The sequence below is a fragment of the Salvelinus sp. IW2-2015 genome, linkage group LG37, assembly GCF_002910315.2.
Source record: "Salvelinus sp. IW2-2015 linkage group LG37, ASM291031v2, whole genome shotgun sequence".
Lineage (NCBI taxonomy): Eukaryota > Metazoa > Chordata > Actinopteri > Salmoniformes > Salmonidae > Salvelinus > Salvelinus sp. IW2-2015.
This window is the reverse complement of record NC_036876.1, coordinates 18,281,682-18,308,546: the sequence shown is the minus strand read 5'-3', so window position 1 is coordinate 18,308,546 and position 26,865 is coordinate 18,281,682. Positions and strand designations below refer to the sequence as shown.

Sequence of the window (26,865 nt, the reverse complement as noted above, 5' to 3'; positions counted from 1 at the left end):
ACTGATGTGGTGTTCTCCTCAATGCCATCGGAAGAATCCCAGAACATATTCCAGTCTGTGCTAGCAAAACATTCCTGTGTCCTGTAGCTTAGCATCTGCTTCATCTGACCACTTTTTTAATGACCAAATCACTGGTGCTTCCTGCTTTAGTTTTTGCTTGTAAGCAGGAATCAGGAGGACATAGTTATGGTCAGATTTTCCAAATGGAGGCCAAGGGAGAGCTTTGTACGTGTCTCTGTGTGTGGAGTAAATGTGGTCTAGAGTTTTTTTTCCCTCTGGTTGCATATTTAACATGCTAATAGAAATCAGGTAAAACTGATTTGAGTTTCCCTGCATTGAAGTCCCAGGCCACTAGGGGCGCCGCCTCTGGATGAGCGTTTTCCTGTTTTCTTATGGCCGTAAACAGCTCATTGAGTGCGGTCTTAGTGCCAGCATCGGTCTGCGATGGTATATAGACATCTATGAAAAATATAGATGTAAAATCTCTTAGTAAATAGTGTGGTCTACAGCTTATCATGAGATACTTTACCTCAGGCAAGAAAAACCTCGAGACTTCCTTAGATTTCGTGCACCAGCTGTTGTTTACAAATATGCATAGGCCGCCCCCCTTGTCTTACCAGAGGCCACGAAAAAGCTTAAAACCCGCCAACTGTATGTTAATCATGTCATCGTTCAGCCACGACTCAGTGAAACATTAGTTATTACAGTTTTTAATGTCCCGTTGGTATGCGCTCGTAGTTCATCTATTTTATTATCGATTGATTGTAAGTTGGCTAATATGAGCGATGGTTAAGGTAGATTACCCTCTCGGGGACGGATCCTTACAAGGCACCCGAATCGTTGTCCATGATACCTCCGTCTGTTCCTCCTGCGAATGACAGGGATGAGGGCCTTGTCGTGTGTCTGGAGTAAATCCTTCCTGTCCGACTTAATAACGCAAAAAAACATACCCAATAGCACAATCGATTACGGGATCGCAAATCGGCGGCCATCTCCTTCGGCACCATAATATATAAATGTCAAATAAAGGCGTTTGACAAACAATTTCCCATGGCTGTTCTAGCGTGAGACACAATATTTGGCAGAGAAGGTCCATCTATCAAATGGATGGAGGAAGTACCGTTGCTGAAACATGGGCCACGTTTTAGTCGTGTCTTCAGAAAACTACATTTAATGTGACACACAAAAGACCTGAACCTTAGTGATATATATCCTTTTTAATCACAGAAATATCATAATTTACATACAAATACAAAGAAGTATATCTGAGTGTATAAAAAATATAAAATAATTCAACAATATAAAAACATGTCAACTGTATCTAATGGTTAGCCCTGTGCCCCTGCCTTTTTGGCAGCCATCATTGGTAGTTTTCACGGAAATATTTTGTAACAACTCCTTTTTATCCGCTTTTTTAGAATGAGTTTACATTTCATATTTAGCATATTTGGACTGCTGTTGTGCAGTTGTTGTTAAGTCGGAGGAATGGCATATTTCCTGCTCAGGGATTGGTGGACTGGGCTGTGAGATCAGCATGGTTGGAGTGCGAGAGTGGCCAGTGCTTTGGTGTGGACTGCCTTGTACAAGAGAGCGAAGCTAGAGGGGTTGAGAAGGCCATGTCCCTCCGTGTCCACCTTGCCCATCAACACGTAGTTCGCTCCTGAAAGAATGAATTAATACATGAATGGATGAATGAATGAATGAACCTATGTATCAGTCAATTAGTCCACCCACCACATAGGCCAGACGGTTATATAAGTATCTTGTGCAGTGGATTAAAATAATCTAATGCTCCTCTCAGTTGTGTGAATTGGTGTGTGTGCTTCTGCATGCTCCTTTATAGGTATGCGTGTTTATGTGGCCAGTGTGTATGTGAGACTTTTACGCACCTTTGCGTAGGCCAGGGCACTTCTTGCAGGTGGAGGTGAGTTTGATGGACTTGGCTGGTCCTGATCGGGTGATGGCCAGGCGACCACTCCTATAGGCCTTGATGAGAGACACGTCCACAGTCACACTGCCCCTGGGGCCTGGGACCAAGGATGTCACCTTCCCCATGATCACTGGTAGGGGGAGGGAGGGTGGAATAGAGAGATGCAGGTTGGGGATGAGGGAAAAAAGGTGACAGGGAGGGGTGGAAAAAATAATTACCAGGATTATTGGTAATTTAGTTACCAGGAGTTACCAGGATTCTAGTTCTATGGTTTGTACATTCTGACTCAATCATCCCACTCCCTTCTCTGGTAATAAGTGATGTGGGGGATGTCCGTTTGTGTAGGCAGAGATAATATATACATGTCAAATAAAGGCTTATGACAAACATTTTCCCATGGCTGTTCTAGTGTGAGTCGCAGTATTGAGTGACAGTCTGAGAATGGCGTCAATACACTGAGTATACAGAACACCTGCTTTTTCCGTGACACAGACTAACCAGGTGAACCCAGGTGAAAGCTATGATCCCTTGTTGATGTCACTTGTTAAATCCACTTCAATCAGTGCGGATAAAGGGAAGGAGACAGGTGAAAGAAGGAGTTTAAAAGCCTTGAGACAATTGAGACATGGATTGTTTATGCGTGCCATTCAGAGGGTGAATGGCAAGACAAAATATTTAAATGCCTTTGAACGGATTATGGTAGTAGGTGCCAGGTGCACCGGTTGAGTGTGTCAAAAACTGCAACGCTGCTGGGTTTTTCATTCAAGAATGGTACACCAACCAAAGGACATCCAGACAATTTGACACAAATATGGGAAGCATTGGAGTCAACATGGGCAAGCATTCCTGTGGAACGCTTTCAACACTTTGAAAAGTCCATGCCCTGGCGAATTGAGGCTGTTCTGAGAGCAAAAAGGGGTGCAACTCAATATTAGGAAGGTGTTCCTAATGTGTTGTACACTCAGTGTAGTGATTTATTTATAGATACAGTACCAGTCAAAAGTTTGGACACACCTATTCATTCAAGTGTTTTTCTTTATTTTGTACTATTTTCTACATTGTAGAATAATAGTGAAGACATCAAAACTATGAAATAACACATATGGAATTATGTAGTAACCAAAAAAGTGTTAAACAAATCAAAATAAATGTTATATTCTAGATTCTTTAAAGGAGCAACCCTTTGCCTTGATGACAGCTTTGCACACTCTTGGCATTCTCTCAAACAGTATCATGAGGGATGCTTTTCCTACAGTCTTGAAGGAGTTCCCACATATGCTGAGCACTTTTTGGCTGCTTTTCCTTCACTCTGAGGTCCAACTCATCCCAAACCATCTCAATTGGGTTGAGGTCGGGTGATTGTGGAGGCCAGTTCATCTGATGCAGCACTCCATCACTCTCCTTCTTGGTCAAATAGCCCTTACACAGCCTGGAGGTGTGCTTTGGGTCATTGTCCTGTTTAAAAACAAATGATAGTCCCACTAAGCGCAAACCAGATGGGATGGCGTATCACTGCAGAATGCTGTGGTCGCCATGCTGGTTAAGTGTGCCTTGAAATCGAAATAAATCACTGACAGTGTCACCAGCAAAGCACCCCTACACCATCACACCTCCTCCATGCTTCACAGTGGGAACCACACATGCAGAGATAATCAGTTTCGCCTACTCTGCGTCTCACAAAGACACGGCAATTGGATACTAGAAAATCTCAAATTTGGACTCCTCTGACACAAGGACAAATTTCCACCGGTCTAATGTCCATTGCTCGTGTTTCTTGGCCCAAGCAAGTCTCTTCTTTTTATTGTTATTCTTTAGTAGTGGTTTCTTTGCAGCAATCGACCATGAAGGCCTAATTCATGCAATATCTTCAGAACAGTTGATGTTGAGATGTCTGTTACTTGAACTATTTGAAGCATTTATTTGGGCTGCAATCTGAGGTGCAGTTATCTCTAATGAACTTATCCTTTTCAGCAGAGGTAACTCTGGGTCTTCCTTTCCTGTGGCGGTCCTCATGAGAGCCAGTGTCATCATAGAGATGGATGGTTTTTACGACTGCACTTATCATTTCAAAGTTCTTGAAATTTTCTGCATTGACTGACCTTCATGTCTTAAAGTGCTGATAGACTGTCGTTTCTCTTTGCTTATTTGAGCTGTTCTTGCCATAATATGGACTTGGTATTTTACCAAAAAGGGGTATCTTCTCTATGCCACCCCACCTTATCACAGAACAGCTGATTGGCTCAAAAGCATTAGGAAGGAAAAATATTCCACAAATGAACTTTTAACAAGGCACACCTGTTATTGAAATGCATTCCAGGTGACTACCTCATGAAGCTGGTTGAGAGAATGCCAAGAGTGTGCAAAGCTGTCATCAAGGCAAAGGGTTTGAGGAACTTTGAGGAATCCAAATGTAAAATATATGTTTTTGGTTCCTACATGACTGGTACTGTATATAAATATATATGAGAGAGATTATCATTTTCCCACAGCACATTGTTTTTAGCTATTTATAATAATTGTTCTTAGTGCTGTGGCTTCTTCCTATCTGTCTCCCATGCCAACGAACGAGAGAGAGAGAGAGCGAGAGAGCGAGCGAGAGAGCAAGATAAATCAGTAGGGAAGACTGAGAGGAGAGGAAAATATAAGGAGCAAGAAGAGAGTATGAGTGTCTCACCGAAATCATTAGGGCAGAAGTTGGATTGTAGTGTTCCTGTCCTCTTACAAGCCTGTTTACACAGCGGGTTCATCGGTAGGGCTGCAAAATACACACACGTGCGCGCACACACACACATACACTGTTATTTCAAAACAAAACGTATGAAAAGTAGCAGCAACAATCACAGTGGCCAGCAGTACACTGTCAGTAGCTCATCAGACTGTGTAACACACTCACGTTTCTTGCTCACTGCAAGTTTCTTAGTCACAGTCTTGGTCCAGCTTTGTCCAGACTTAGCTGTAGCTTTAGGCTTAGTCACTGATTTAGGTGTAGGCTTGGCTCCAGGCTTAGAGACGAGTTTCTTTGTTGGTTTCACTGGTTTGGCCATTGGTTTTGGTGTGGGCTTGGATTTCGCTTTGATGCTAGGTTTAGGGGTTGGCTTAGCCTTGGTACCCTGTTTAGGTGTAGGCCTAGCCCCAGCTTTAGGAATAGGCTTAGCAGGTTTAGGTTTAAGTGTGGGTCTGACTTGAGGCTTGGATGTGGGCTTACGTGGTGTAGGTTTCACTGGTATTCTTACACTAGGTCTGGTGACTGGTTTTAGGCTGGGCTTTGCCCGGATGGCTGACTTGGATTTAGGGGTAGGCCGGGCTGGTTTGGCCAGCTTGAAAATAGGTTTCTGGGTTGTGGAGGCGACCCGAGGCCCGTGGATGGTGTCTCCCCCCGCGGAGGGTGTCCGGGACCCTCGGGGCACGCTGGAGTAGTGGGCCATGAAGCCATTAGATGTCACACTGAGGTCCGACACAAACTGGACCAGGAGCTCATTTCCATTAGTCACTATGGTCCTGCAGGAGAGAAGGGAATGGAGGAGGGAGAGAGGGAAGAGGAGGAGGGAGGAGATGGAGCAGAAGACGGGAAAGAGAAATGAGGGAGAAGAGAGAGGAGAGGAAGAGGGAAGAGTGAATAGTGAAGGGAAGGAGAGGGGCGAGAGAGTGAAAGGGAAGGGGTAGATTTGGATCAAAAAAAATATATGCTCAGGTAGTGGAAATTTGGCAGCCATCTTAGTTTTCAAAATATAAGTTAACAAGTTAACAACTTTCGATAAACATTTCAATAACATAGTAGGAACATTTTCTGACCCTGGTACCCTGTCACCACAGTACTTCCCGATGCGCCGCGAGTCGTCCCTCTCACCCCCATTAAAGAATGCCACGTAGTCATAGCGACAGTAACTGTCAGCCTCAATATCCAACTTCTCAAACTTGACCTTGATCACCTAGGAATACATAACAACTCATAATGTCATGTCATTCATAAGATGACAGAAACACAGCACCAAACATACAGTACAGGTTCTCTACCTTAATAGTATTATAAATACCCTGTAACAATTGTTAGTGTTATTACATTAACCATCGTTTTTACATTAACTGTTGCTACATGTTGTTAAGTTACACAAGTTACAAGTTGCTCACACCATTCAAACCAATGAGGGTTCGGAACTTTGAAGCCAATTATCTCAAAATCATATTTTGGGAGATAGAACCTTTAACTTCGAAGGTCACAATATGTTCTAGTTATACAATATACAGAACATTCGGAAAGTATTCAGTATTTCTGCAGCATTGAAGGTCCCAAAGAACACAGTGGCCATCATTCTTAAATGGAAGAAGTTTGGAACCACCAAGACTCTTCCTGGAGCTGGCCGTCTGGCCAAACTGAGAAATCGGGGGAGAAGGGACTTGGTCAGGGAGGTGACAAAAAACCCAATGGGAGAACCTTCCAGAAGGACAAGCATCTCTGCAGCACTCCACCAATCAGGCCTTTATGGTAGAGTGGCCAGACGGAAGCCATTCCTCAGTAAAAGGCACACGACAYCTCTCTTGGAGTTTGCCAAAAGGCACCTAAAGGACTCTCAGACCACGAGAAACAAGATTCTCTGGACTGATGAAATAAAGATTGAACTCTGGCCTGAATGCCAAGCATCACGTCTGGAGGACACCTGGCACCATGCCTACAGTGAAGCATGGTGGTGGCAGCATCATGCTGTGGGGATGTTTTTCAACGGCAGGGAGACTAGTCAGGTTCAAGGGAAAGATGATCGGAGCAAAGTACAGAGAGATCATTGATGAAAACCTGCTCCAGAGCGCTCAGGACCTCAGACTTGGGCGAAGGTCAACGCAGGATTGGCTTTGGACAAGTCTTTGAATGTCCTTGAGTGGCCCAGCCAGAGCCCGGACTTGAAACCGATTGAACATCTCTAGAGAGACCTGAAAATAGCTGTGCAGCGACACTTCCCATCCAACCTGACAGACCTTGACAGGATCTGCAGAGAAGAATGGGGGAAACTCCCCAGATACAGGTGTGCCAAGTTGTAGCGTGATACCGAAAAAGATTCGAGGCTGTAATCGCTGCCAGCGGTTCTTTAACAAAGTACTGAGTAATAGGTCAGAATACTTATGTAAATGTGATATTTCATTTTTGCTTTGTCATTATGAGGTATTGTGTGTAGATTGATGAGGAAACGTTTTTTTTAAAATCCATTTCAGAATAATGCTGCAACGTAAAAATGTGGTAAAAGTCAAGGGGTCTGAATACTTTCCAAATGCACTGTGTGTGTCACTGTAGTCGCTTCTTGTTATTCATATTTCTTGTACTATAATGTAGAGGGAAGGGAGGTGGTCGGTGCTGACATTTAGAATACAGAGGGGCATTTAGCTGTACGTTCTCTCGCTCTCTCTCTCACTCTCTCCCTCCCTCTCTCTCTCTCTGCCTCTCTCTCTCGGTCAATCTTTCGGCACACATGTACACGCCCCTACTCCTTCAATGAAGCCTTTCATTAACACACAGTCACAACACCACCGTCAGGTGGTGCACACACACACACGCAAATCTTAACCCATAACTTGAGGACTTGCATCAAGCTTCCAGAACAGTCTCAGAATGTCAAATAAAGTTATCCAATGAAAGATAAAGATAAAACAAGTGTGTGCTGACGCTGTGTTGTGATATGTGGAGGTGTGTGCTGATGCTGTGTTGTGATATGTGGAGGTGTGCTGACGCTGTGTTGTGATATGTGGAGGTGTATGCTGATGCTGTGTTGTGATTGGTATAGCCTGACGTTGCTGGGCTTCACAGAGATGTGCCAGGAGCAGCTGATGCCTGCTGGGTAATCTGAGTTGGGCCAGTTGGGGGTCTTAACAGAACCCTGAGCCTTCGTCAGCCTCCCCCCACAAAACTGGTTCTCTGAAGAGAAGGAGAAGCAGAGGTAGTGAGAAAGAGAAAGACCATGCAAGTGAAATTCTAATGAAAGCTAAAAAAAAAGACACAGTATACAGTTGTGAATGAGGGTTGAGGAGTTGAGAGTGTGAGAGTGAGTGTACGAGCAGCTGTTTGTGTAAATTGCGCCTGAATTACACAGTAGAGCCACAGTAAAAGAGAAAGAGAAAGAAATGGAAAGACAAACACAAAGGAATAAAGGGTAACCTCACCATCCATGTGTGGTTTCCCTCCTTGATAGTGAGCCACAAACCCCCGTCCTCCTGTACTACTATCAGAGACCATCTCCAGCATCATGGTGTTGGAGGTAGAGATGAGAGCCCCGGGCCGGAACGTTCCACAGAACCTCCCCAGCTTCTGCACCGTGTGCGAGTGGCCGTTGTACACATCCAGGTAGTCATAGCGACAGGTGGGGTCGGCCTCCAGGTCAAACATACGGAAGGAGAGCATGACGACATGGCCTTCGGGGACCTGGGTATTATGGTATGTAGATGAGGGAGGTAAAAGGTCAGATGTTAAGCCTTAGAGTGTCAAGTGTTTTGGTTATAGCCAATTGGAAATTGGTGTTGGAGGTATTTCTGTGTTTGGTTGGTATTCCTTTGGATATGGTTGAGAGTTGAATATGCTGATTGCAAGTCGCTTTGGCTAAAATTGTCTGCTAAATGACCATACAGTACCATACAGTGTCATGATCCAATCAGGACCATATTAAAGGACACCTTGATGTTACAGTGAGTCACACTCATGATTTGATCACTCATTATCTCACTATTGTCTGACCAGGTCATATAGAGGCATTATAGCTGCGTCATAACTGGATTTATAATATTGAGTGAGCTGTAGTTGTAGTGTCATACAGTGTTGCGATGTCCACTGAGTATATAAAACAGTAAGAACACTTGCTATTTCCATGACATAGAGTGACCAGGTGAATCCAGGTGAAAGCTATGATCCCCCTATTGAGGTCACCTTAAATCCATTTCAATCAGTGTAGATAAATGGGAGGACACTGGTTAAATAATGATTTCTATGCCTTGAGACAATTGAGACATGGATTGTGTGTGTGCCATTCAGAGAAAATATTTAAGAGCCTTTGAACAGGGTATGGTAGTAGGTGCCAGGCGTGTTGGAGAACTGCAACACTGCTGAGATTTTCACACTCAACAGTTTCCCGTATGTAACAGGGGGGGGTGCAACTCAATATTAGGAAGGTGTTCCTAATGTTTAGTATTCTCAGTGTATGTTCTGTACTGTTGGTTACTCACAGCGATATACCAAGTGCATTTGCGGTTGGGTTTGTAGTGGCTGGGGAAACCCTCACTGCCCACGAAGCCTGAGTCAGTCACCAAGTGACCTCCGCAGTGGAAGATAGGCCTGAGAGAGTTAGGGAGTGCATGAGAGAGAGAGAAAGAGATGGAGAGAGAGATGAACTGTATTGCCTCTTTTTGTAATCATTGAGAGATGAGTTCAAATTATTTGAACTAATCATGGCATATTTTATWCGTTTAGAAAACTGTTTTCAGAAGTCGCAGGAATTTTTCTACCACTACTAGTGGGGGCAGAACCCCTCTCTACCAACATACCAAAACCACAGGCGCACAGTCCGGCTGTGTTCTCCGATCCTGGGAAGGACCGGTGAACTCTCATAGGTCAACTCTCGTGTTTTTATAATGGTAGTTATAAAATGTGGCATAATGTGGCACGTTGTGGCATATTCAAGCATACAAACACACATACACTCGTGTTCAAGCGATTTCACACCAGAAAATTGTCACCAGGCACAGACTTTACTTTGGAATGGGGACACAGGCAGACACTGGCACTTTGAAAACCTGAGTACTACACATAGCCTGTTAAATAACATGTTTTAACATGTGTGTGTGCATGTGCACACACATGTGCACACACACACACACACACACACACACACACACACACACACACACACACACACACACACACACACACACACACACACACACACACACACANACACACACACACACACACACACACACACACACACACACACACACACACACACACACACACACACACACACACACACACACACACACACATACATAGATCAAAGCGGTGTCCCGCTTTCTACAACTTTACAGCAGCCCTCAGGCTCATTAATTCAGCTTCTGGCTGTATAAAAATCATATAAAAAACATTTAATGGTTATGAACTGTAAGAACATAAAGTTGGAAAAGGTGTCAGGGGGTTGGAATATACTGTGCTGTATATACACACAAAACAATATTCCAGTCAACACTTTTTATCACAACATAGCTAAACTCATAGTTCACCGGCGTCCTGTTGTAGAATGTTTGGTTTGTAGATGTCAACAACATTTAAACTATCTACTAACCCTAACCTTAACCCTTATCCTAACCCTAAACTAAACCTTTACCCTAACGCTTATTCTAAATCAGGGATGGGCAACTGGCCCCCTTTTGTAGGCCTGCGGACCAATGTGGTTGTTCATCAGCAGCATCAGGGCTCCCGAGTGGCGCAGCGGTCTAAGGCACTGCATTTCAGTGCCATAGGCGTCACTACAGACACCCTYGTTTGAATCCAGGCTGTATCACAACCGGCTATGATTGGGAGTCCCATAGGGCTGCGCACAATTGGCCCAGCGTCATCTGGTGTAGGCCGTCATTGTAAATAAGAATTTGCTCTTAACTGACTTGCCTAGTTAAACAAAGGTTAAATAAAAAATCTCAAATAGCCCATGTCAGCAAAATATTTTAGATTAGTAAATTAGCCTAGCGGCCAGGTATCTAAACTTGCAGTAAGCATGGTCGAATTACTGACCGAGGTGGGGCCCATTGACCATCAGTTATCCATATTTGGTGTATGGATGTGGGTACGCAGACACACGAGCCACTGCGGCCCCTCATGATGAGTTCCGTTTTTTGTGGCCTCCACCCTTAGCAGGCAGTTGCTTATCAACACATGTGTTGATAGTATAACTATCTGTAGATTATCTATATGGGACTATCCAAATAAAGTGTACCAAATGTTTCTCTACCTGACCTGCTTCCTTCACCAACCATGTTCCACAGTCCACAGAAAGGMTTGCTTGTGTTCAAAGTGGTACTGAAAATCACACTGCATGGTCCAAAGTCCTAAACATCTCAAGTGGTTTGGTCCCACCCTTCTAACCTGCCAAGAAAAATAAAACAGTTCAGCAGTAACAGCAGTATCTGCTTGTCAAACACGCACTAACGGTCCACTGTACAGTCGTGGCCAAACGTTTTGAGAATGACACAAATATTAATTTCCACAAAGTTTGCTGCTTCAGTGTCTTTAGATATTTTTTGTCAGATGTTACTATGAAATACTAAAGTATAATTACAAGCATTTCATAAGTGTCAAAGGCTTTTATTGACAATTACATGAAGTTGATGCAAAGAGTCAATATTTGCAGTGTTGACCCTTCTTTTTCAAGACGTCTGCAATCTGCCCTGGTATGCTGTCAAATAATTTCTGGGACAAATCCTGACTGATGGCAGCCCATTCTTGCATAATCAATGCTTGGAGTTTGTCAGAATTTGTGGGTTTTTGTTTGTCCACCCGCCTCTTGAGGATTGACCACAAGTTCTCAATGGGATTAAGGTTTGGGGAGTTTCCTGGCCATGGACCCAAAATATCAATGTTTTGTTCCCCGAGCCACTTAGTTATCACTTTTGCCTTATGGCAAGGTGCTCTATCATGCTGGAAAAGGCATTGTTTGTCACCAAACTGTTCCTGGATGGTTGGGAGAAGTTGCTCTCGGAGAATGTGTTGGTACCATTCTTTATTCAWGGCTGTGTTCTTAGGCAAAATTGTGAGTGAGCCCACTCCCTTGGCTGAGAAGCAACCCCACACATCAATGGTCTCAGGATGCTTTACTGTTGGCATGACACAGGACTGATGGTAGCGCTCACCTTGTCTTCTCCGGACAAGCTTTTTTCCGGATGCCCCAAACAATCAAAAAGGGGATTCATCATAGAAAATGACTTTACGTCAGTCCTCAGCAGTCCAATTCCTGTACCTTTTGCAGAATATCAGTATGTCCCTGATGTTTCTCCTGGAGAAAAGTGGCTTCTTTGTTGCCCTTCTTGACACCAGGCCATACTCCAAAAGTCTTCGTCTCACTGTGCGTGCAGATGCACTCACACCTGCCTGCTGCCATTCCTGAGCAAGCTCTGTACTGGTGGTTCCCCGATCCCGCAGCTGAATCAACTTTAGGAGACGGTCCTTGCGCTTGCTGGACTTTCTTGGCCGCCCTGATGCCTTCTTCACAACAATTGAACCGCTCTCCTTGATGTTCTTGATGATCTGATAAATGGTTGATTTAGGGGCAATCTTACTGGCAGCAATATCCTTGCCTGAGAAGCCCTTTTTGTGCAATGCAATGATGACGGCACGTGTTTCCTTGCGGGTAACCATGTTTGACAGAGGAAGAACAATGATTCCAAGCACCACCRTCCTTTTGAAGCTTCCAGTCTGTTATTCGAACTCAATCAGCATGACAGAGTGATCTCCAGCCTTGTACTCGTCAACACTCACCCCTGTGTTAATGAGAGAATCACTGACATGATGTCAGCTGATCCTTTTGGCAGAGCTGAAATGCAGTGGAAATGTTTTTTTTGGGGATTCAGTTCATTTGCATGGCAAAGGGGGACTTTGCAATGAATTGCAATTCATCTGATCACTCTCCATAACATTCTGGAGTATATGCAAATTGCCATCATACAAACTGAGGCAGCAGACTTAAAAATGTGTATTTGTGTCATTCTCAAAACTTTTGGCCATGACTGTACTGTATCTTATGTTGTGGTAATATAGACTGAAGTGGGTAGCTGAAAACTGGCCCTCCTAAATAGCCATCACTTTGAGGAGAGTCAAAGTTCTGATATTAAAGATCCAAATCCCATCTGGGCTGTTGAGGCTGCATCTGAAAGGGCTCCGGTCAAATGTAATGCCCTACATAGGGAATGGTGTGCCATTTTGACTGCAGCCTTAGTGTCGTCCTGACATAGAGCAGAGCCATCTGGTGCTCCACCTCACTTTATGAGACTCCTTCAGTGCTCAGTGCTCAGTGCTCACCAGCCTAACCCCTAACCGTCTGCCTGCTATTTCTAAGGAAAGGAGTTGTAGGAAAAACAGAAAAAGACAGGAAAACAGAAAGAGTAATGCACAAACGTACAGAAAAAAGGCAAAACATTTACACATGCACATGTTTTCATATGCTCACACACTGGGTACACATACACACTAAATACACAAACACCGACACACAAAGACACTAACAAACACATTATTTAAACACATACAGGCACGCGAGCACACACCTTTTCTGACTCACCTGGTGAAGTTGGTCGTCTGGCTTTGAGCTTGGGTCCATCCCAGTGTCAGCGACAGGAGGACACACACACTCCACACACACACCCTGCTCTGCATCCTGCTCTGATGTCCACTACGACCAAGAGGGGGAACGGACCATGGAGAGGGAGAYTAGAGGAAGAGAGGAAGGAGGGAGGAACCAGAGACGTGGAGAAATAGAGGGTTGAGAGAGGAGAGATGGAGAAAGGGGAGCGAGAGGGGAGAGAGGGATTCTGGAGGAAGGGGTATGGGGACAGGAAGAAGGAGAAAGAGAGAAGGAGAGTGTCCCAGGTGGGATTCCATGTTTGATTTCGAGGTGTGTCTGTGGTGTGTGCCATGTGACAAGTAAACAAATACCATACATCAGCCAAAACGACATCCAATTAGCTGCACTCCTGTTTGAATAAGGAGCCCTGTGTATGTATTTTGTATTGTGTTTGCTCCGTGTTTTTGGAAAACTGGTACAGTAATGGAATATATGTCAATGTGTGTGTGTGTGTGTGTGTGTGTGTGTGTGTGTGTACATAGCATATAATGAATGGCTGCTTCACTACACTGTTGGCTACAAGCACAGCACACTATCCTGAAAAGCAAACTCAAACCACGCACAACATTTCCTTCTACAGAGTGAGAGTCAATGTCATTGAGGATTATTATGGGATATGCTGGTAGAAAACCTGTTTCCATCGGCACTCTGGTCAAAAAGAGAGGGCACAGAATTGTTCATTTTCATGTAGCTAGTCCACAGGGTTAAAACTGGATTCAGTAAAAAAAAAAATGGATCTGTTGATATGAAAATAGATTGGCTTGAAATTCCTAAATATATATAGTATGCCTATCATGTGCACCCTTTGTGTAGGAACTTTACTCTGAACAGGCTTTGGAATAGAAAGCCCTGTTATTAGAACCCATTGTGAGAAACACTGCTTTGTGATCATCTTCCTCTTCATCATCATCATCATTTGACTCTATGTAAACTGGAAACCACATATCCTGTGGCTGCATTCATTGTAGCTGGGGATTTTAACAAGGCCAATCTGAAAACAAGACTCCCTAAATTKTATTGTGCAACCAGGGCTGGTAAAACCCTGGATCATTGTTATTCTAACTTCCGCAATGCATATAAGYCCCTCCCCCGCCCTCKTTTCAAAAAAGCTGACCACGACTCCATTTTGTTGCTTCCAGCCTATAGACAGAAACTAAAACAGGAAGCTCCCGCGCTCAGGTCTGTTCAACACTGGTCCGACCAATCTGATTCCACGCTTCAAGATTGCTTCGATCACGTGGACTGGGATATGTTCCGCATTGCGTCAAACAACAATATTGACGAATACGCTGATTCGGTGAGCGAGTTTATTAGCAAGTGCATCGGCGATGTCATACCCACAGCAACTATTAAAACATTCCCAAACCAGACACCGTGGATTGATGGCTGCATTCGTGTGAAACTGAAAGCGCGAACCACTGCTTTTAATCAGGGTAAGTTGACCGGAAACATGACCGAATACAAACAGTGTAGCTATTRCCTCCGCAAGGCAATCAAACAAGCTAAGCGTCAGTATAGAGACAAAGTAGAGTCGCAATTCAATGGCTCAGACACAATAGGTATGTGGCAGGGTCTACAGTCAATCACGGATTACAAAACGAAAACCAGCCRCGTCGTGGACCAGGATGTCTTGCTCCCAGACAGACTAAACAACTTCTTTGCCCGCTTTGAGAACAATACAGTGCCACTGACACGGCACGCTACCAAAACCTGCGGACTCTCCTTCACTGCAGCCGAGGTGAGTAAAACATTTAAACGTGTTAACCCTCGCAAGGCTGCAGGCCCAGACGGCATCCCCAGCCGCGTCCTCAGAGCATGCGCAGACCAGCTGGCTGGTGTGTTTACGGACATATTCAACCAATCCTTATCCCAGTCTGCTGTCCCCACATGCTTCAAGAGGGCCACCATTTGTTCCTGTTCCCTAAAGCTAAGGTAACTGAGCTAAACGACTACGCCCCGTAGCACTCACTTCCTCATCATGAAGTGCTTTGAGAGACTAGTCAAGACCATATCACCTCCACCCTACCTGACACCCTAGACCCACTCCAATTTGCTTACCGCGCCAATAGGTTCCACAGACGAACGCAATCGCAACCACACTGCACACTGCCTAACCCATCTGGACAAGAGGAATACTATGTGAGAATGCGTGTCATCGACTACAGCTCAGCATTTAACACCATAGTACCCTCCAAACTCGTCATCACAGTTCGAGATCCTGTCTCAGCCCCGCCCTGTGGCAACTGGGTACTGGACTTCCCTGACGGCGCCCCCCCAGGATGGTGAGGGTAGGTAACACATCTCCACTCCGCTGATCCTCAACACTGAGGCCGCACAAGGGTGCGTTCTAGCCTCTCCTGTACTCCCTTTTCACCCACGACTGCGTGCCATGCACGCCTCCAACTCATTCATAAGTTGCAGCACACCTACAGTGGTAGGTTGATTACCAACAACGACGAGACGGCCTACAGGGAGGAGATGAGGGCCCTCGGAGTGTGGTGTCAGGAAAAATAACCTCACACCTCAACGTCAACAAAACAAAGGAGAATGATCGTGGACTTCAGGAAACAGCAGAGGGAGCACCCCCCTATCCACATCGACGGACAAGTAGTGGAGAGGGTAGTACGTTTTATGTTCTCGGCGTACACATCACAGACAAACTGAATTGGTCCACCACACAGACAGCGTGGTGAAGAAGGCGCAGCACGCCTCTTCAACCTCAGAGGCTGTAAGAAATTCGGCTTGTCACCAAAAGCACTCACAAACTTTTACAGATGCACAATCAGAGCATTTTTTTCCTTTGGTTTTGTCGACGGCTGTATCGACCACGCTGGCTAGGCAATGCTCCGCCCACAACCGTAAGGCTCTCCAGAGGGTAGTGAGGTCTGCACAACGCATCACCGGGGGCAAACTACCTGCCCTCCTGGACACCTACACCACCCGATGTCACAGGAAGGCCATAAAGATCATCAAGGACGAAAACCACCCGAGCCACTGCCTGTTCACCCCGCTATCATCCAGAAGGCGAGGTCAGTACAGGTGCATCAAAATAGGGACCYAGAGACTGAAAAACAGCTTCTATCTCAAGGCCTGTTAAACAGCCACCACTAACATTGAGTGGCTGCTGCCAACATACTGACTCAACTCCAGCCACTTTAACAATGGAAAAATTGATGGAAAAATGTATCACTAGCCACTTTAAACAATGTCACTTCATATAATGTTTACATACCGTACATTACTCATCTCATATGTATATACTGTACTCGATACCATCTACTGCATCTGCCTATGCCGTTCTGTACCATCACTCATTCATATATTTTTATGTACATATTCTTCATTCCTTTACACTTGTGTGTATAAGGTAGTTGTTGTGAAATTGATAGGTTAGATTACTCGTTGGTTATTACTGCATTGTCGGAACTAGAAGCACAAGCATTTCGCTACGCTCGCATTAACATCTGCTAACCATGTGTATGTGACAATTATTATTGTTTGATTTGATCTGATTTGATTTTCATCATTGTGTTTGCACAGTATAAATGTGTTACAACAATGTGTTTTGTTGGTCTGTATCTGGGCGTGTAAGTTAATATCAACACGTGTGTGTTGTGTGTGTGTGTGTGTGTGTGTGTGTGTGTGTGTGTGTGAGTGCACTTGTCAATGAGAGCAGAACCACACGGGCATGCTTGCCTTGGTATTTTTTAAGATGTGGTGGCCAGTCTGGGCAGAAACCACAGTGAATGTAGAATATGAGAAGGCTGTGGTCTAGTATAATAACAGCTGCCCTGGCCTAATCCTCTAATTCTGTCTCTGGACAGGCTCTTCCGCCAGCTCAACTTCTCACTCCATCGTCCTGCCAAATCAGCATGTTGAAATATATGCTCACAGGTATCAATGTCTGTTCACATTAATCATATAAATATTGGAATTAGTCTTTATTATTTCTCTCTCTCAAACACAAACTGGTTTCATGCATGTTAACATCAGAAGCCTCCGCCCTAAGTTTGTTTTACTCACTGCTTTAGCACACTCCGCCAACCCTGATGTCCTTGCCGTGTCCGAATCCTGGCTTAGGAAGGCCACCAAAAATTCTGAGATTTCCATACCCAACTACAACATTTTCCGTCAAGATAGAACTGCCAAAGGGGGAGGAGTTGAGTTCTGTCATACTTTCCAGGTCTATACCCAAACAGTTCGAACTTCTAATTTTAAAAATGAATCTCTCCAGAAATAAGTCTCTCACCGTTGCTGCCTGCTATCGACCCCCCTCCGCTCCCAGCTGTGCCCTGGACACCATATGTGAATTGATRGCCCKCCATCTASCTTCAGAGTTCGTTCTGTTAGGTGACCTAAACTGGGATATGCTTAACACCCCGGCAGTCCTACAATCTAAGCTAGATGCCCTCAATCTCACACAAATRATCAAGGAACCCACCAGGTACAACCCTAAATCCGTAAACATGGGTCATAGACATTATCCTGACCAACTTGCCCTCCAAATACATCTCCGCTGTTTTCAATCAGGATCTCAGTGATCACTGCCTCATTGCCTGTATCCGCTATGGGTCCGTGGTCAAACGACCACCCCTCATCACTGTCAAACGCTCCCTAAAACACTTCAGCGAGCAGGCCTTTCTAATATCCTGGAAGGATATTGACCTCATCCTGTCAGTCGAGGATGCTTGGTCGTTCATTAAAAGTAATTTCCTCACCATCTTAGATAAGCATGRCCCTTTCAAAAAATGCAGAACTAAGAACAGATATAGCCCTTGGTTCACTCCAGACCTGACTGCCCTTGACCAGCACAAAAACATCCTGTGGCGGACTGCACTAGCATCGAATAGTCCCCGCGATATGCAACTGTTCAGGGAAGTCAGGAACCAATACACGCAGTCAGTCAGGAAAGCAAAGGCTAGCTTTTTCAAGCAGAAATTTGCATCCTGTAGTTTTAACTCCAAAAAGTTTAGGGACACTGTAAAGTCCATGGAGAACAAGAGCACCTCCTCCCAGCTGCACACTGCACTGAGGCTAGGTAACACGGTCACCACCGTTAAATCCATAATAATCGGAAATGTCAATAAGCATTTCTCAACGGCTGGCCATGCCTTCCTCCTGGCTACTACAACCGGCCAACAGCCCCCCCCCCCCCCGCAGCTACTCGCCCAAGCCTCCACAGCTTCTCCTTCACCCAAATCGAGATAGCCAATCCAAAAACCTGGACTCGACAATGCTGGGTTAGACAATCTGGACCCTCTCTTTCTAAAACTATCCGCCGCCATTGTTGCAACCCTATACCATCTGTTCAACCTCTCTTTCGTATCGTCCGAGACTCCCAAAGATTGGAAAGCTGCCTAGGTCATCCCCCCCAAACTGTTACAGACCTATATCCATCCTGCCTGCCTATCTAAGTCTTCGAAAGCCAAGTTAATAAACAGATCTTAATAAACAGATCGCTGTGGCAATCCGGTTTCCGAGCCGGTCACGGTGCACCTCAGCCACGCTCAAGGTACTAAATGATATCATAACCGCCATCGATAAAAGACAGTACTGTGCAGCCGTCTTCATCGACCTGGCCAAGGCTTTTGACTCTGTCAATCACCGTATTCTTATCGGCAGACTCAATAGCCTTGGTTTCTCTAATGACTGCCTCGCCTGGTTCACCAACTACTTTACAGACAGAGTTCAGTGTGTCAAATCGGAGGCATGTTGTCAGTCCTCTGGCAGTCTCTATGGGGTGCCACAGGGTTCAATTCTCGGCCGACTCTTTTCTTTGTATATATCAATGATGTCGCTCTTGCTGCGGGGATTCCCTGATCCACTTCTACGCAGACGACACCATTCTGTATACGTCTGGCCCTTCTTTGGACACTGTGCTAACTAACCTCCAAACGAGCTTCAATGCCATACAACACTCCTTCCGTGGCCTCCAACTGCTCTTAAATGCTAGTAAAACCAAATGCATGCTTTTCAACCGTTCGCTGCCCGCACCCGCCCGCACGACTAGCATCAGCACCCAAGACAGTTCCGACCAAGAATATGTGGACAACTATAAATACCTAGGTGTCTGGCTAGACTGTAAACTCTCTTCCAGACATCAATATTAAAATCCAAAATCAAATCTAGAATCGGCTTTCTATTTCGCAACCAAGGCCTCCTTCACTCACGCCGCAAAACTTACCCTAGTAAAACTGACTATCCTACCGATCCTCGACTTCGGCGATGTCATCTACAAAATAGCTTCCAATACTCTACTCAGCAAACTGGATGCAGTCTATCACAGTGCCATCCGTTTTGTTACCAAATCACCTTATACTAACCCACCACTGCGACCTGTATGCTCTAGTCAGCTGGCCCTCGCTACATATTCGTCGCCAGCCCCACTGGCTACAGGTCATCTATAAGTCTATGCTAGGTATATCTCACTGATCATCCCTAAAGCCAACACTCATTTGGCCGCCTTTCCTTCCAGTTCTCTGCTGCCAGTGACAGGAACAATTTGCAAAAATCGCTGAAGTTGGAGACTTTTATTCCCTCAACAACTTTAAACATCAGCTATCTGAGCAGCTAACCGATCGCTGCAGCTGTACATAGTCCATCTGTAAATAGCCCACCCAATCTACCTACCTCATCCCCATACTGTTTTTATTACCTTTCTGCTCTTTTGCAGACCAGTATCTCTACTTGCACATCATCATCTGCTCATTTATCACTCCAGTGTTAATCTGAAATTGTAATTATTTACTCCTTTGGCTTATTTATTGCCTACCTCCTCATGCCTTTTGCACACACTGTATATAGACTTTCTTATTTTTTCCTACTGTGTCATTGACTTGTTTATTGTGTTATTGGCTTGTTTATTGTTTATTCCATGTGTAACACTGTGTTGTTGTCTGTGTCACACTGCTTTGCTTTATCTTGGCCAGGTCGCAGTTGTAAATGAGAACTTGTTCTCAACTAGCCTACCTGGTTAAATAAAGGTGAAATAAAAATAAAAGAAATTATAAAAAACTAACAACCATAAATTGATGACATGCTTGAGCATGACAATGTATTGAATACAATAAATACAAAAAAATGAATTTTTCATTTTGGGCACATTTGAAACAAGACATATTTTTTAAACAAATCAAATCAAATCAAATTTATTTATTTAGCCCTTCGTACATCAGCTGATATCTCAAAGTGCTGTACAGAAACCCAGCCTAAAACCCCAAACAGCAAGCAATGCAAGATTAATTGTCAGATTCAGCAGAAGATCTCTCTTTGTTTTTTAGGACCTAGAAACAGCATCTCTGTTTTGTCCGAGTTTAAAAGTAGAACGTTTTCAGCCATCCACTTCCTTATGTCTGAAACACAGGCTTCTAGCGAGGGCAATTTTGGGGCTTCACCATGTTTCATTGAAATGTACAACTGTGTGTCATCTGCATAGCAGTGAAAGTTAACATTATGTTTCGAATTACATCCCCAAGAGGTAAAATATATAGTGAAAACAATAGTGGTCCTAAAACGGAACCTTGAGGAACACCGAAATGTACAGTTGATTTGTCAGAGGACAAACCATTCACAGAGACAAACTGATATCTTTCCGACAGATAAGATCTAAACCAGGCCAGAACTTGTCGTGTAGACCAATTTGGGTTTCCAATCGCTCCAAAAGAATGTGGTGATCGATGGTATCAAAGGCAGCACTAAGGTCTAGGAGCAGAGGACAGATGCAGAGCCTCGGTCTGACGCCATTAAAAGGTCATTTACCACCTTCACAAGTGCAGTCTCAGTGCTATGATCGGGTCTAAAACCAGACTGAAGCATTTCGTATACATTGTTGTTCTTCAGGAAGGCAGTGAGTTGCTGCGCAACAGCTTTTTCTAAAATTATTGAGAGGAATGGAAGATTTTTAAAATATTTTCTGCGTCAAGGTTTGGCTTTTTCAAGAGAGGCTTTATTACTGCCACTTTTAGTGAGTTTGGTACACATCCTGTGGATAGAGAGCCATTTATATGTTCAACATAGGAGGGCCAAGCACAGAAGCCAGCTCTTTCAGTAGTTTAGTTGGAATAGGGTCCAGTATGCAGCTTGAAGGTTTAGAGGCCATGATTATTTTCATCATTGTGTCAAGAGATATAGTACTAAAACACTTGAGTGTCTCTCTTGATCCTAGGTCCTGGCAGAGTTGTACAGACTCAGGACAGCTGAGCTTTGGAGGAATACGCAGATTTAAAGAGGAGTCCGTAATTTGCTTTCTAATGATCATGATCTTTTCCTCAAAGAAATTCATGAATTTATTACTGCTGAAGTAATAAACAATCTCAACAACATTATTTCTCTTTTATCCTTCCAGAACTAGCATTTAGATAAACTCCAGTACACAGCAATAGAAATTCAGATGATTTCTTGATTCATGTTTATACAATACAAACATTCGTCCTAACTTTTATCACATAATTAGACTGAAGAACTGTATATTTTAAGTCTATAGAGTATTTTATGCTTGATAACTAATATTGGTACTGTAACTCCATACATATCCATAACATTGATAACTGCATATTGTACTGTAGGCTCTAGCTCACCGTTTGTCCTGCCTGTGACATGTTACTCAAATTCACATCAATCATTGTTGATTGACAACACAGTATTCGATTCTATATATCGTACATCACACAGCTGTTCTTGAACAGGAATGTCTCAGGTGTTTCACATGGACACAGGTAGCTAATCTATCTGACACAGGGACACCAATGTTATTATTGGGAGAAAGAACCCTGGATGGACAGGTTCAGTAAATGTGGTGTGGAACATGAACATGTGGGTCAGTATATTAGAGATACTATAATAGACAAAGTGCCAGCAGGCCAATCCTGATACACTCCTATTCTAGGGGAGATTGGAGGACTGGGGTGTTTGGGGACATTAGGGATTAAAGTGCTCTTGTTATTGTGGTGTGCCGCACAAGAGTAAGCATCAAGGCAGTACAGTTCCCAGGACACGTTATTACTTCCAAGAGAGGTGTGAACCCTTATTGACCTGCCGATTTAATTACATGCCACTCCAACATGAAATGTGTCATCATTCCACTCAACCTCCCAGTAACAGCGCCTAGGCAAACCCTCTTCACAAAGCACTTGTGGAAGATGCAAAAGTTCAGGGTGATCAGGATACAGATGGTCTCCGCTTGGCAATGGATATGTAATCTTTCTGTTGTCCTCAGAGACAGTGAGGTATTTGTTTATTGTGTTTAAATCCACTAAGATCACAGGCATCAACAGAGGATAAGTATATCAGAGCATATTAGTATCAATATTTAATGTTAGCACGCAATTTTTTWAAATGTTCATGTAGAGAGTGAAAATCATGTTTATAAAGTAGACTAAGTGCATGCATACAGCAGGCAGTGGAGGCTCCTCAGAGGAGGAAGGGGAGTACCATCCTGAGAGAATTTCATTAAAACATAATTTTAAAAAAACATTTAAGTTATCCTTTTCAGATTAAACAATGCTAAATATATATCACGTCACCAAATAGTTTATTAAACACACAATTTGCAATGAAGGTCTACAGTAGCCTCAACAGCACTCTGTAGGGTAGCACCATGGTGTAGCCGGAGGACAGCTTGCTTCCGTCCTCCTCTGGGTACACCGACTTTAAAACAAACCTAGGAGGCTCATGGTTCTCACCCAGTTCCATAGACTTACAAAGTACAGTTGAAGTCAGATGTTTACATACACCTTAGCCACATAGATTTAAACTCAGTGTTTCACAATTCCTGACAWTTAATCCTAGTAAATATTCCCTCTCTTACGTCAGTTAGGATCACCACTTTATTTTAAGAACGTGAAATGTCAGAATAATAGTAGATAGAATGATTTATATCAGCTTTTATTTCTTTCATCACATTCCCAGTGAGTCAGAAGTTTACATACATTCAATTAGTATTTGGTAGCATTGCCTTTTTTTTTCAAACTTGGGTCAAATTTTTCGGCTAGCCTTCCACAAGCTTCCCACAATAAGTTGGGTGAATTTTGGCCCATTCCTCCTGACAGAGCTGGTGTAACTGAGTCAGGTTTGTAGCCTAATTGCTCGCAAACGCTTTTTCAGTTCTGCCACACATTTTCTATTGGTTGAGGTCAGGGCTTTGTGATTGCCACTCAATACCTTGACTTTGTTGTCCTTAAGCCATTTTGCCACAACTTTGGAAGTACACTTGGGGTGATTGTCCATTTGGAAGACCCATTTGCTACAAGCTTTAACTTCCTGACTGATGTCTTGAGATGTTGCATCAATAAATCCACATAATTTTCCTGCCTCATGATGCCATCTATTTTGTGAAGTGCACCAGTCCCTCCTGCAGCAAATCACCCCCAACACTTTAACTTCTCTAGGGTAGGGGCAGCATTCGGAATTTTGGATGAAAAGCATTCACAAATTAAACTGCCTGCTTCTGGCCCAGAAGATATGATATGCATATAACTGGTAGATTTGGATAGAAAACACTGTAAAGTTTCCAAAACTGTAAAAATAGTGTCTGTGAGTATAACAGAAGTGATTTGGCAGGCGAAAACCTGAGACAAATCCATTCGGAAGTAGTTTCTTTGTTGGTTTTGTAGTTTTCTATTCAATGCCATTACAGTATCCATTGATTAGGACTCAAAATGCAGTTCCTATGCCTTCCACTAGACGTCAACAGTCTTTAGAAATTGTTTCAGGCTTGTATTCTAAAAAATGAGGAAGTAAGAGCAGTCTGAATGGTGGACCCTAAAGTGTCACAGAGCTTTTTCATGCGCATGACAGAGAGAGTGCCTTTCTTGTTTACCTTTTATATTGACAACGTTATTGTCCGGTTGAAATATTATCAATTATTTAGGCTAAAAACAACCTGAGGATTGAATATAAACATCGTTTGACATGTTTCTATGAACTTTACAGATACAATTTGGATTTTTTTGTCTGCCTGTTTTGACTGCGTTTGAGCCTGTGGATTACTGAAGAAAACGTGCGAACAAAACGGAGGTTTTTGGATATAAGAGACTTCATCGAACAAAAGGAACATTTATTGAGTAAATGAATGTCTGCTGACTGCAACCATATGAAGATCATCAAAGGTAAGGGATGAATTTTATCTCTATTTCTGACTTGTGTAACTCTTCTACTTGGCTGGTTACTGTTTGTAATGATTTGTTGCTGGGCTATGTTCTCAAATAATCGTAAGGTATGCTTTCGCCGTAAAGCATTTTTTAAATCTGACACCGTGGTTGGATTCACAAGAAGTTAATCTTTAAACCTATGTAAAATATGTTTTGTTTTCTGAATTTTATAATGGAGTTTCTGTATTTGAATTTGGCGCCAGCAGTTTCATGGCTGTTGAAGGGTGGGACGCTACCGTCTCACGTACCCAAGGAGGTTAATGCTGGATCCCGTGCTTCATGGTTGGGATGGGTTCTTCGGCTCGCAAGCTTCCCCTTTTTCCCTCAAACATAACGATGGTCATTATGGCCGAACAGTTCTATTTATGGTTCATCAGACCAGAGGACATTTCTCCAAAAAGTACAATCTTTGTCCCCATGTGCAGGTTTAGGAGCAGTGGCTTCTTCTTTGCTGAGCGGCCTTTCAGGCTGTCGATATGGGACTCGATTTACTGTGGATATAGATACTTTTGTACCTGTTTCCTCCAGCATCTTCAAAGGGTCCTTTGCTGTTGTTCTGGTATTGATTTGCACTTTTCGCACAAAGTACGTTCATCTCTAGGAGACAGAACGCGTCTCTTTCCTGAGCGGTATGGCGGCTGCGTGGTCCCATGGTGTTTATACTTGCGTACTATTGTTTGTACAGATGAACATGGTACCTTCAGACATTTGGAAATTGCTCCCAAGGAAGAACCAGACTTGTGGAGGTCTACAATTTTTTTTCTGAGGTCTTGGGCTGATTTTATTTGTTTCTCCCAGGATGTCAAGCAAAGAGATACTGAGTTTGAAGGTAGGCCTTGAAATACATCCACAGGTGCACATCAATTGACTCAATGATGTCAATTAGATAATCAGAATTTCTAAACCATTACATAATTTTCAGGAATTTTCCAAGTTGTTTAAAGGCACAGTGACTTAGTGTATGTAAACTTCTGACCCACTGGAATTGTGATAAATGACTCAAATGAGTGAAATAATCTGTCTGTAAACAGTTGTTGGAAAAATGACTTGTGTCATGCACAAAGTAGATGACCTAACCGACTTGCCAAAACTATAGTTAGTTAACCAGAAATTTGTGGAGTGGTTGAAAAACGAGTTTCAATGATTCCAACCTAGAGTGATGTAAACTTCCGACTTCAATTGTATACTTAAGTATCAAAAGTAATAGAATTGCTTTATCATTTTCACAATTCTTATATTAAGCAAACCAGACGACACAATTACATTTTTGGGGGGCACACTCCAATACTTAGACAAATGAAGCATTTGTGTTTCGTGAGTCCGCAAGATCAGACTCCATAGGGATGACCAGGGATGTTCTCTTGATAAGTGTGTTAATTTGACCATTTTCCTGTTCTGCAAGCTTTCGAAATGTAACAAGTTCTTTTGGGTGTCAGGGGAAATGTATGGAGTAAAAAGTACATTGTTTTATTTAGGAATGTAGGAGAAATAKATGTAAAAGTTGTCCAAAATATAAATTATAAAGTAAAGTACAGATACCCCAACAAACTACTTAAGTTAAAATGCTTGAAAATACTACTTAAGTATTTTACACCACTGGCTCCTATGTCAGGGTGCCTTCCCTACAAGTTAATCTTACATTTATTAAAACTTGATTAGCACACCTTTCATTCAAATAATGAAAGTCTAAGACTACAGTGCTTTGCAAAAGTATTCATCCCCGATGGCGTTTTTCCTATTTTGTAGCATTACAACCTGTCATTTAAATTGATTTTTATTTGGATTCCATATAATGGACATACACAAAATAGTCCAAACTCGTGAAGTGAAATGAAAAAAATGACTTGTTTCAAAAAAATTATACAAAAATTTAAACGGAAAAGTGGTGCGTGCGTAGAGACTCGCCTGTGGTGAAATGTCACCTTGTTATGACCCTGTGCCTGTGATGCAATGTCAAGTTTCGGTCAAACATACTTTTGAGCTATATAAGTTGCAGGATGTCTTAGAACCCTTGCAGAACCTGGGGAGAGCTATCACATACTGTACTCTGTATCAACTTCTGCCTACAATTGTATTACTGAAGGATTTTAATACTTAAACAAAGAGTCTGTGTTTCCTTTGTACTACCAATATATAAGTTTGGTAATTGTATAGACCTGATCATCTGCTGAAGAAATTGACCAACAAAACACTTGAGTAAATAAGGGATACCAGAGATCTGTATACAATGAGGAGATASTCATGTCTCCGTCCAAGCCCAAGATGTAAGCCTACTCTTTTCCATAAAGTGGGAACTGACAGCGTTTTAGAAACATTAAAATCTGTTCATATACACCCCCAGGAAGAATATGACAAGTTGTGTTAACATTTTCTGACAAGCGAGCACTTAGATATGGTCATTTTCACGTTTTTATAAATTCATAGTATGTTT

The 26,865-nt window shown here is 43.2% G+C and overlaps 1 protein-coding gene and 1 long non-coding RNA gene across 2 annotated transcripts in view; one reads left to right on the top strand and one right to left on the bottom strand.

Annotated features, from left to right (window-relative positions):
- The window catches only part of LOC111960399 (uncharacterized), a 77,278-nt gene that overhangs the window by 27,627 nt on the left and 22,786 nt on the right, over positions 1 to 26,865 (top strand). The window lies entirely within an intron of this gene.
- Positions 1,203 to 13,429, bottom strand: pcolceb (procollagen C-endopeptidase enhancer b). The gene is made up of 9 exons (XM_023982385.2): positions 13,225 to 13,429; positions 9,128 to 9,236; positions 8,075 to 8,333; positions 7,705 to 7,829; positions 5,723 to 5,859; positions 4,824 to 5,428; positions 4,605 to 4,685; positions 1,890 to 2,060; positions 1,203 to 1,660 (listed from the first exon to the last, which is right to left on the bottom strand). Exons 1-9 carry the CDS (start codon positions 13,317 to 13,319, stop codon positions 1,530 to 1,532), a joined length of 1,713 nt encoding a protein of 570 aa, XP_023838153.1. The 5' UTR covers positions 13,320 to 13,429; the 3' UTR covers positions 1,203 to 1,529.